Genomic DNA, 12,193 nt, shown 5'->3' on the forward strand with positions numbered 1-12,193 from the left:
ATAATACGACATGGCCGGTGAGATGGCTCAGCAGGTAACCTAACAGAGTTTGATCACTTTGATCCACAGAGTGGAGGAGAAAATCAGCTCCTCTGACGTTATCCTGTCCTTCACACGTACACACACACAGACACATCCATACACAGTGCACACACTCACCCAATAGATACAATGTTTTTGTTTTGCTTTGTTTGAGAGCAGATCAGGATGCTCTCGAAATCCCAGGGTGATGGGAGTAAAAGTGTACTGCAGCAACGCGCCTTTAATCCCGAACCGGGGAGGCGGAGGCAGGAGGAGCTCCGTGGTGGCACACCCTTTAATCCAGAGGGCGGAGTTTCGAGCTCCGGGACAGCCAGGCTACATAAAAGGACGCGGTGGCTGCGCTGGCGTGCAGTCAGAGGCGAGCCACAGCTCAGCCAGGAAGGGGGCGAGCGAGCCAGCCAGTTCTCCGCCTCCGCCTCTGCCTTGCGGGTCCCGGGATCGAACTCAGCTCTCCAGGATCCGCGGCAGTCGCCTTTAGTTTCCGAGCCGTCTCGCCAGCTCCAGACAGACTTTTGACAAGCACGCTAGGCCCCGTCCCCCACGCACGGCGCTTCCGTCGTCGCCCTTAGACCTCCGTCGAGCGGAAGTGACGCCAGGCGGCCGCCGGAGGTTTCTCGAAGTGTTGTGAGACCCGGTCTGCGCTGAGAGGGGCCCGGACCCGAAGCGACTCCACGATGTCGATCGAAATCGAGTCTTCCGAGTGAGTACTGCCGTGGCTCGTCCCGGTGTGGTGTGGCGCAGGGCGGAGGGGGCTGCAGAGAGCCGCTCTGGGGCGGGGAGCGCGGGGCCCCGCGGCCCGCCTGTGGGGCTGGGGGGGAGCGCGGGGCCGACCTGACTGCCGTGCCCCGCTCTGCCCTCGCTCAGTGCCGCGGGTGTCACCGGGAGGCAGCTTTGCGTCTGCGTCCGTGAAGGCGCCGTTGCTTCTCTTGGCTCAGCCCCGGTGTGGCCCCGAGGTGTGGTGTGCGGCTTGTGGATGAGAGCGTCTGTGTGGACAGAGAGACAGAGTTTGAGTTTGGGGTCAGCAGAGTGACGGGCGCGGCGAGGAGCCAGGCAGGCGTGGAGTTGCTGATGGCAGAGTCCTTCGTGGACTTCTCCAGGACTCCCCGTCTGCCTCTTCTTGCTAACAAGTAACATGGGAACTAGCGGGCGTTTGTGTTCCGAGGGCAAGGTGGTTAGATCTGCCCTGAGATCTGCAGAAGAGCGAAGTTTATTAAATCCGCCGAGACTGAGACCTGCTGTGTATTGTTTAAGACTGGAAACCGGGTGTGGAGTGCGCACATCTATATAATCCTAGCACTGAAGAGGCGGGTAGGAAGGTCTTGTCTTGTCTTTTTTTTTTAAGAAACCAAGATTTCCTGCAGCAATTTAGATGATTCTGTCAGTCTGTCTTATTTATCTAAGTTTTTATTTATTTGGCTTATTTGTTATTTTTTGAATGGACCAAGATTTCCTACAGCAATGTAGATCTTATTTGTCATGTAGATAATTTTATTTATCGGCCTTGTTATTTTAAAAATGAACTAAGGTTTTCGATAGCAATGTAGATGATTTCATCTATTTACTTTATTTAATAATTGAATCTAGCTGAGCGTTGGTGGCCCACGTCTTTAATCCTAGCACGGAGAGGGGGGGTGAGGGGTGAGGTAGGATCTCTGTGAGTTCAAGACCAGCCTGGTCTACCGAGAGTTCCAGGACAGGCACCAAAACAATACAGAGAAACCCTGTCTCGAAAAACAAAAAACAAAAAATAATTGAATCTACTTATTTATTTCATTATTTAATCTAAGGGCTATTTGTTTTTTTAATTTGGCTTGTCATTGTTTTAAATGGACCAAGAATTACTGCAGCAATGTAGATGATCTTTTTATTTATTTAATGAATTAATCTATTTAATGGTGTAAGCTATTTATTTAATTTTATTTATTTATTTGGCTTGCCATTTTTTTAAAAAATGGACCAAGATTTCCTATCTATATCTGTCAGTCTGTTTTAGCTATCTGCCTCATAATTTTTTTAAATCTGGATTAAAGTTGTACGACCCCACCACCCGGTCAGATGCTTTAAAAAATATCATTGAAGTTTTCCACACAAATATCCAGTAAATCCAGTGATCAGAATAATAATGACTACCAACTTTCTCTCTGAGTGGGAGACATTGGGCAAATGATTCCCCCTCTCATCTATAGTTCTGAAGTCCTTCGGAACCTTGATTTCGCAGTTTCACTTTCATAATTAAATGGAAGGCGGGTGGTTAGGAAAGGGTTAAATTGGCCTCTGGTGGCTGGAGATCTCTGGACTGATGGCTGGCTTTCTTTCTTTTCAGTGTGATTCGTCTTATCATGCAGTACTTGAAGGAGAACAGTTTACATCGGGCATTGGCTACCTTACAGGAGGAGACTACTGTCTCTCTCAATACTGTGGACAGCATTGAAAGTTTCGTGGCTGATATTAATAGTGGCCATTGGGATACTGTTTTGCAAGCTATACAGTCTCTGAAATTGCCAGACAAAACCCTTATTGATCTCTATGAACAGGTAAGAATGAAGTCATGCTCCTGACGTTTGTGGGTTGGTACCTTAGTTGGGAAGTATCAGTGAGCCTTCAAATGCTCAAAGGATACATAAATGACTGTAAAATACACATTGTCAAGACTCAACAGTGTTTTTCTTTTTTTTTTTTTTCTTCTTTCTAGGAAGAGTCAGTATTTTTCCAAATTTAAATTATTTCTTGGCATGGTTTTGAGGCTGAAACTCAAGGAAACTAAATAACTTTTTAGGTGGTCATAAAATAAGTATTCTCGAGTTGAGTATAATGGTTTGAGACCAGGTGGTCTACATAGTAAGTTCCAGGCCAGCCAAGGCTATTTTATTTAGTAAGACCAGAGAGAGAGAAGTATTCCAGTATCAAATACACATCAGTAAGTTTGATGTAGATTCCCCTCACCTTAGGTACTAGCTGCACTATATAAAAGATTAAACAGCCAGGTGTGCTGTTTCAAATCTTTAATCTTGGGAGGCAAGCGTGGCCTGGTCTACATAATTAGTTCCAGGCTATCTAGGGCTACATAGTAGTGAAACCCTGTCTCAAAACAAAGCAAACTAAGCAAACCAAAAAGGAAGAGGAAAGAAAGGTGGAATTTGAAGGATTGAAGTTATTAGCTATAGTTTTCTGAGACAGATGGGCTATCTACTATGCTTTTGTGACTCCTATTTATAACACTTTAGTTATCCACTTGAAATTACCAGTGAAGAAGAAAAATAGCGTTTTCTAGTATAGAAAATTACTTTTGACAGGCCAAATTTTACTGAAAAAAGTACTAATAAGAAACTAGGCATGATAGCACACACCTTTAATCCCAGTACTTAGGAGGTAAGAGGCAGGTGGGTCTCTGAATTCTAGGATGGCCTGGTCTACATAGTGAGTTCCAGGATAGCCAGGGCTATCTAGAGAAACCCTGTCTGGGGGGTGGAAAAAGAAAGAAAAGGAATACTGACAGAGGATGTGCTAAAAGAATGTGTTTTCTTTCCATTGTCCAGGTTGTTTTGGAACTGATAGAACTTCGTGAATTGGGTGCTGCCAGGTCACTCCTGAGACAGACAGATCCTATGATTATGTTGAAGCAAACACAACCAGAGCGCTATATTCATCTTGAAAACCTCTTGGCCAGGTCCTACTTTGATCCTCGTGAGGTAAGGACATGTTAGTGAAAAGACATCTTTGTTAATTGTGAAAATTAAAGAATGTCACTTTGCAAAATTTTAAAATTCTTGTGTATATGTGTTTGGGCAGGTATACATGTGTGGATGTCAGAGGACCACTTATAGGAGTTGGTTCTTGTCTTCTCCCATGGGATTCAAATTCATTTCATCATGCTTGGTGGCAAACACCTTTTCCCCACATAGTGATCTCATCCAGGGATGAAATTGTACATATACTCACACAAACACAGTTTTTTTCCCACATGAACTTTCACTAGAGGCTGTCAAACAGAGGAAGGAACTCAATAATAGAAAGAGATTTCTGAAGAATATGGGTCTTTGGCCCTGCGAATACTTCAGGAACTAGACTCCCTCCTTTGTCTCTGTTGCTTACCTGGTCTCTTCAGATTGACTGATACCAGCTTTCTTCCATGCTTCAGAAATGCAGTGTGCAGAATTGGAAAGTTATTTTAAAATACTAAGCTTTAGCCTTGGGGCTGTGTGGTGTGTTGAAAGGCATCGACGGGGCAGGGCTGATCTCTCCTGTGTCAGTCTGTCTCTTTTGTCTGCTGTTTCTCCGTCCTCGCACCTCTGCTTGTCGGAGCAGACTCCGGCAGAGTAGCCCCTGAAGCTGCAGTTCCAGGCAGTTGGGAGCTGTCCAGTGTGGGCGCTGGGAATCCTGGCTTTCTAGAGGAGCTTTAAATGTATACGTTCATGCCTTGCTTCTCCTTGGCAATGATGCCACCTCTTTTTCTTTGTTTGTTTTCCCTAGGCCTATCCCGACGGAAGTAGCAAAGAGAAGAGGAGAGCAGCAATTGCCCAGGCGCTAGCTGGGGAAGTCAGTGTGGTGCCTCCATCTCGTCTCATGGCATTGCTGGGACAGGTAAGCCTCCCCTGAACGCCTGGCGCTGGTTCCTGTGTATAAGGCATATTCTGAGCTAAGGAAATCACACAGCCTGGGAGTAGAGCCTGCCTCCAAGGCTGGTTGCTCAGCAGCTGTGCAGAGCCACTTTTCCGTGTTTTCTGGAGCAGCAATGTAGACTAGCCATTCAGGACGAAAGCTCTAACATCACTTAGAGTTATGTTGGAATGTGCTGTTAGGGAACTTGGGTTTAATGTTCATGCTTCATAGAATCCATAGTCTTACCAGCTCTGTGGTCGTGTCTGTGAGTTCAAGGCCAGCCTAGTCTACAGAGAGTTCTAGGACAGGCTCCAAAGCTACACAGAGAAACTCTGTCTCAAAAAAGATAGCTTTGCAATTCTTTACACAAGCATGCATGTATATGGCATGTTATAGCATGATGTGATATGAGATGAAAACCAGAAATATAGTATAATTACTAATAGAGCAATTAAATACATCATGTGAGAAGAAAATGACTAGAAGGGATTATTGTAAACTTATTAGTGGCTGGTTTTGAGGCTTAGAACTCTGGGAAATTCCTGATTTCCAAATTTGTGATTATGATAAAGGAAAATAGGTGTGAGACAGTAGTTTTTGCCTGTCTGCATGAAAAGCCCATGCTCTTGGCCTCAGTGACCCATAGCTGTGTGACTGGAAAGTTAGTCCCTCGGGAGGGCATCCTCTCAGGCATGGCTGTGCCTGAGCAGCAGGTACTGGCCTTCAGAGCTGCTTTACAGACTGCTGTGCTTTCTCTTTCACAGGCGTTGAAGTGGCAGCAGCACCAGGGCTTGCTTCCCCCTGGGATGACCATAGACTTGTTTCGAGGTAAAGCCGCTGTCAAAGATGTGGAGGAAGAAAAGTTTCCCACGCAACTGAGCAGGCACATTAAGGTACGTTTGGCGTCCAGGACACTTGTGAACAGCTGAGTGCGCATGTGCAGAGCCAGGCCTGATGGCAGGGGCTGGGTACCAGGGAAGAGAGCTCTGGCAGTGCTCGGGGTGCTCCTGATGTCCCCTGGGCACCGCTGTAGCCTCTCAGTGGCTCACCTCAGCTGTATACACAGTAGATACATAGTGTATTTGGAAAATACAATCTTTTATGTTTAAAGAGATGATTTGCTCTTTGGTTAAAACTGGGACTATATAGGCTATTAGGTAATAATTTATCTGTTCTATCTGTTCTTTGTTTTACTTGAAACAGTTTGGTCAGAAATCCCATGTGGAGTGTGCTCGGTTCTCTCCAGATGGCCAGTATCTGGTCACCGGATCTGTTGATGGATTTATTGAAGTGTGGAACTTCACTACGGGAAAAATCAGAAAGGTAAAGTATTTCAAATGAATTAACTTATTAAGGAAGAATTGCTAATTTTCAGTTAATTATGTCTTATTTCTGAGTTAGATGATTGAGGAAGAATCTTTATAGTTTAAAAGCTCATTTAAATTAAATTTTTATTAAATGGGGGAGACCTTTATTATCTATACTTTTCATGGATTTTTATAAAAATTAAACACATTTTTACAATGTTACTTTGAGTGAGTAACATGTCTGTCTAATATTCAGAAGGTGCCATAAAGTATTAGTCTCGTCCTTGAACCAGTCAGATCTCTTCCTTGGTTGAGCCAGGGTTACCCATTTCTTAGCTATCTAGGAATGTTTTGAGTGTGCCATGTACTTTATTATGCCCCTGATTTTCTTTGTAGTGTTTTTGAAATTGCTGAATTACATTGCATTGCATGTAATGAATCCTGATCTATGCAATGAATCCCTTTAGATTGTTGCCAGTCTCACTTAATTGTAATATTAATTGTATTTCTCATGAGTGAAATTTATATATGTAAATTGCCATCCAAGTCTTCTGTTCTGTGAAGTCTGTGACCACATTTCCCAAGTATATGCACATGTGAGTCTGTGCAGGTGCACATGTACATATGTATGTGTGTGTGGTGACCAGAGGACACCTCGGGTGGTGGTCATCAGGTGTTGTCCACCTTGCTTTTTGACATAGGCTCTCTTACTGGAGTGAAACTCCTCAAATAGGCTGTCTTGGATGGTCAGCGAGGTCCAGACTTAGCTCTGCTTTCCTTGCTCTGGGATTACAAATGTATACCACACTTTTTTTTTAAACTCAAGAGTTTTGGGCATTGAATTTAAGTCCTCAAGCTTGTAAGATAGTAACTTCCAAGCTTTGTTCATTTTCCTATTTTCTTTTAAATAGGAGTTTTTTCTTTTAAGGAAATCAAAATCTGTTTTGCAGGGGCTGGGGAAATGGATCAGTAGTTAAAGTACTTGCTGTGCACGTAGGAGAACTGCAGTTCAGGACCCTAGAACTCACTCCTGCGTTTAGTCCATTTCTAGGGCTCTGGTGGGGCCACAGGGACAGGGGTTTGGTTTTGTGTTATTTTAATAACTGTTAATCATCATCTCCTTAGGATCTAAAGTACCAGGCCCAGGATAACTTCATGATGATGGATGATGCTGTCCTCTGCATGTGTTTCAGCAGAGACACTGAAATGTTAGCGACAGGGGCCCAAGATGGAAAGATTAAGGTATGGATCAGTGCCAAGAATGCTTAGACATTTTCAAATTTTTAATGGGATGATACACATGACATTCACTATCAAAATAACTCCTATATATTGAGGATTAATTTGATACTAATTCCTTATTCTTTTTCAATTTTACTAATGATTCTGTCTGGGATTACTAGCATGTTTATAGTCTATTAACATGTTTAAGGGCACAGCTGGTAACTTGCAGATCTGGAACTTCAGTTCAGATCTGTTCGTGTCTATTTTGGTTGTAGCTCACTGTATGTAATGTATTATAGGTTGTTATCTATTCCTCCCTATCTATTTATCTATTCTTATATATACACTTACAATATATATTTAGAGCCAGCATTGGTGCACACCTTTAATCCTAGCACTCAGGAGGCAGAGGCAGGTGGATCTCTGAGTTCGAGACCAGCCTGGTCTACAGAGCGAGTTCCAGGACAGTCTCCAAAACTACAGAGAAACCCTGTCTTGAAAAACCAAAAAACGAAACAAAACAACATATATTTAAAGGTGATGGTATGCAGCTTGTTATCTGTGGTTTGTTTAGTTGCTGATAATGCACCTAGTTCTGAGCTGCCTGTCAGTTTGGGGAATCAGAGGGTTGCACGTCATTGTACTACTGCAGTAGACATGCCAGATTGAACTGTTAGCATGCATCTTTGTTGTCTTGGTATATTAGTATTAACATCTTATTCACATTTCTATTTTCTTAACACAGGTGTGGAAGATTCAAAGTGGACAGTGTTTAAGAAGATTTGAAAGGGCACATAGTAAAGGTGTCACCTGTCTAAGCTTTTCTAAGGATAGCAGTCAGATCCTTAGTGCGTCTTTCGACCAAACAATAAGGTAACAGGAATCCCAAACTGTCCTCATGACGATTTGATAAAATAAGGCCGGGCTGGAGAGATGGCTCAGCTGTTAAAGGCTAGGCCCATAACTAAAAATATAAAATAAGGCCCCAGTTACTAGTGAGTCTTTATGCTGTTTCCATGATGGGGTGATAGGGAGGGCAAGGGAATATGAGGCCTCATTTCCTCAGGTTCAGGTGGCATAGCACTCCTCTATGCATTGGCTCTTTATCCAGAAGAGATTTGAAAGGGTGAAGTAACAGGGTTTCCTGTTTCTCAGTGTGTGGTCTGTGAAGCTGGTGTGGAGGTGGAAGCTTGATCTCACAGCCCTTGGGAGGCACAGACAGATGCACCCCGAATTCTCGTAACCCTAGTAAAACGCTTGTCTTTAAAACCAAAATGTGGTCTATGGAGCTACCTGTATCCTGGGACCTAGCTGAGATCCGTTAGTTAATCTCTTATTTACTCTCTGGGCTGAACCCTGTGGTTACTGTTACTTCTTGCAGTCTCTTGCTGTTTGACATAATTTTGTGTATATTTCTTCATTTAGTATTGTAGTATTTTTGTAATCCATCTAAAATGCATTCAATGATTTGCTTGCAAAATAACATTGAGTGTTATTCTTTTCATTTTCTTTGCTAGAATTCATGGTTTAAAATCTGGAAAAACCCTGAAGGAATTTCGAGGTCATTCCTCCTTTGTTAATGAGGCAACGTTCACACAAGATGGACATTACATTATCAGTGCGTCTTCCGATGGCACTGTGAAGGTAAGGTGTCACCACTAACTCATTCTGGGATGTCTGTCTCACTGCTGCTTTTTAAGAAGGCAGCACTGGTCAGGATGGTGAGGTACAGCTTGTGAGTCAGAGACAAAAGTATGCTGTGTGTGTTCCCTGTTTGTTGGTCTAAACGGCACACTCACATAACCTCAGACTCATACAGCCCAAGCTTTGTCAGGTGTAGAAAGAGTTCTAAATAGAGTGACTATGAGCCACATCCTTGGATCCTGGGCAATTTCTCCCCTTCTTTGCCAGGCTATCTTAGAATAATGTACTCTCTCTCAAAGTAGGGATTCTTTTATCTCGGCCTCCTGAAGGTTGAAATTGTAGGTATGTGCCATGCCTGGTATTTTGTTTGGCTTGAGATGGGATCTTGCTATACAGTAACCCAGGCTGACCTTGAACTCTCTACTCCCTGAGGCTGTGATTAGAGGTATGTGCTAGTGTGCTGACTTCCAAGTGTTTATGAAGATAGCACGACCCTTGATCATAAATGGTTTTTATTGTTTAGCTTGTGGTTTTCATTTTATTATGCCAGTTAAATGATAAAGAGTGGCTTCTGTACACATGGCAGTATTGGTTATTTGATTTTCTTACAATCTAATTGTCAATTTTTAATCCTTAACACTTTAGAGATTCTCATAATCTAAATGTTATGCTTTACATTTTTGTGTTGTAGATCTGGAATATGAAGACTACAGAATGTTCGAATACCTTTAAGTCCCTGGGCAGCACTGCAGGGACAGATATCACCGTCAATAGCGTGATCCTCCTTCCTAAAAACCCAGAGCACTTTGTTGTGTGCAACCGATCAAACACAGTGGTCATCATGAACATGCAGGGGCAGGTGAGTACAGAAGGGGCTTCTGCAGACGTACACATCCTTTCTCCAGTGTGTGTGTGATGCTTTTTCATCCTTCATCTAATCTGTCTTTTGTGTTTTGAGACAGGATCTTGTTATGTAGCTTGGGTTACCCTCAAACTCAATGATGCTCCCGTCTCAGACTCCCAAGTGTTGGGATTGTAGGTGTACACCACGATGCTGAGCTCTGCTCTGCCTTTTAGCCTCCTTTAGATAGCAACAATCCCTTTTAGGGAGGTCCAGAGTGGTGTGGATCACTCTCTTGTAACATCTACCACTAAAACTAACATGGGATACTAGCAGGAAGAGAGCAGCAATGTCTCACTGTGTAGCCTAGGCTGGCCTTGAATTTTGAATCTTTCTTCCTCAGTCTCCCAAGTGCTGGGACTGTAGGTGAGCACTCCTAAGATGAATTTAATGTTGTATATCATAAAGCAAAATGTAGTATTCCATCCTGGGTGGAGGATACACATTGCATCTGTTAAGAGTGGACTGGTGAACTTAAGTCCAGTTAGCACTGAAAACTAGAGGTATATTGATTTAGAAAATGATTGTATGTGAGGTAATGAACTTGCCTCAAATAACAGTGTAAAATGTCAGTTTTTAAAGTTTTGTTTTCTGGGTATGTGACATATGCCTTTAATCCCAGCACTTGGGAGCTTACAGGCAGAAGTGTCAGGAATTCAAAGTCAATCTGGACTGCTTAGCAAGCTTGAAACCAGCCTGGTTACATGAGACCCTGTCTCCAGACAGAGATCCCTTATTAAATGTTAGGTTAGTGGCAGTGGTAGTTTAGTGGTTTAGTGGCCTGCAGTTGACATGCTATCAACCTGGTGTTTGCTTTTGTTTTGGATGCGGTGTCTAGATTGTCAGAAGCTTCAGCTCTGGTAAAAGAGAAGGTGGTGACTTCGTTTGTTGCGCGCTCTCCCCACGGGGTGAGTGGATCTACTGCGTCGGAGAGGACTTCGTGCTCTACTGTTTCAGCACAGTCACTGGCAAGCTGGAGAGAACGCTGACTGTGAGTACTCAACACCACATAGGGAACCGTGGGAATGCGCATTCTCTGAACTCTAAAGGAGAGCCTTCTTCAGGCAGCCTGCCATCATTAGGAACGTGTAGTGAAGGCGTTTACAATAAATAGTTAGATATGTGGTATCTATTAGAAATCAGCTGTATGTAGTACAGTTTGGCTTTAGAGAAGGGACAACTACCTGTCTAGGCCAGAGTTTCTGGGGCAGAGGGGTTGGAGGGACAGGCTTTCTCCATTACTTTTGAAGGTTAACTACTTACTGTATATTTGCATATTATCCTTCAATTTGATTGCTTTTGACACGTTTCAGTTTTAAGCTATTAAGGTTTCAACTAAAATGAAGATATTATGAGAAGTAATTCTTTTTTCTCCAAAATGGGTTTCTCTGTGTAGTGTAGTCCAGGCTGTCCCAGAACTTGGGGATCCAGCTGCCTAGCCTCCTAAGTGCAGGGATTAAAGTCATGTGCAGCACCTGGCTTGAGGAGTAATTAATGCCAGTTGATATAATAATAAATGGTCTCCAAATTTTAGTGGTTTAACAAAATAAAAGCTTTCCAATTATGTCTTCCCAGCCAACTCTAGAGGCCTCTTGAGAGTGGTTTTAGAAGTAAGACTGTTTTCCATGTTGTAGGTGCATGAGAAGGATGTGATTGGAATCGCACACCACCCTCATCAGAACCTGATTGCCACCTACAGTGAGGATGGGCTCTTGAAGCTCTGGAAACCCTGAGTCATCGTTACAGTGCAGCCAGGGAGCATGTACTTAAGGGGAGGAGTGTTCATGTGGTTTTCATGTCTGCCTTTGTAAGCAAAGATATTGTCTGAATGAAGAATACATTTTTCAAAATTTGTGTTTGTTTAAACAGTAGTTATCTTTCAAAGCTTTTCTTTTGAGACAGAGTTTCTCTGTAATCCTGGCTGTCCTGGAACTGCTCTGTAGAGCAGGATGGCCTTGAACTCAGAGATCTGCCTGCCTCTCAAGTGTTGGGACTACAGTGTGCCCAATCACCACCCAGCTTCCATGTAAAGCATTTTAAAGGCATTAGTTTATTTGCTTCTAATTGGGGCAGTCATTTATGTTTTCATTAATCTGCCAAAGGACTTGTTATTTCTAATAGAAAAACTTATTTCAAATGCTAATTAAAACTCATGTCCTAGCATAAAATGTGTAAATAAGTCATTTCCATATTCAGTAGCTGTGGTTTTTTAAAAAAAAATTTAATAAACTTAATACCTTTCTGAAAACTTTACCATGTGTTCATTGGGGAGGGGAGAATCATCCTTTCTGGTATTCAGTTCCTAGCATAGTGTAAGATACATTAGCATGGCCGGGCGATGGTGGCGCACGCCTTTAATCCCAGCACTTGGGAGGCAGAGGCAGGCGGATCTCTGTGAGTTCGAGGCCAGGCTGGACCGATAGCCTCCAAAACAATATAGAGAAACCCTGTCTCGTAAAACCAAAAAAAAAAAAAA

General features: G+C 43.1%; 1 protein-coding gene across 1 annotated transcript; it reads left to right on the plus strand.

Moving 5' to 3' along the window:
• Positions 1-415: 415 nt before the first annotated feature.
• On the plus strand, positions 416-11,965 carry Smu1 (SMU1 DNA replication regulator and spliceosomal factor). Its single transcript, XM_013119538.3, has 12 exons — positions 416-742; positions 2,366-2,576; positions 3,579-3,731; positions 4,513-4,623; positions 5,406-5,534; positions 5,845-5,964; positions 7,074-7,190; positions 7,918-8,045; positions 8,690-8,816; positions 9,508-9,675; positions 10,556-10,708; positions 11,352-11,965. Exons 1-12 carry the CDS (start codon positions 717-719, stop codon positions 11,448-11,450), a joined length of 1,542 nt encoding a protein of 513 aa, XP_012974992.1. The 5' UTR covers positions 416-716; the 3' UTR covers positions 11,451-11,965.
• Positions 11,966-12,193: the final 228 nt, after the last annotated feature.

The sequence above is a fragment of the Mesocricetus auratus genome, unplaced genomic scaffold, assembly GCF_017639785.1.
Source record: "Mesocricetus auratus isolate SY011 unplaced genomic scaffold, BCM_Maur_2.0 Super-Scaffold_6730, whole genome shotgun sequence".
Taxonomy (NCBI): Eukaryota; Metazoa; Chordata; class Mammalia; order Rodentia; family Cricetidae; genus Mesocricetus; species Mesocricetus auratus.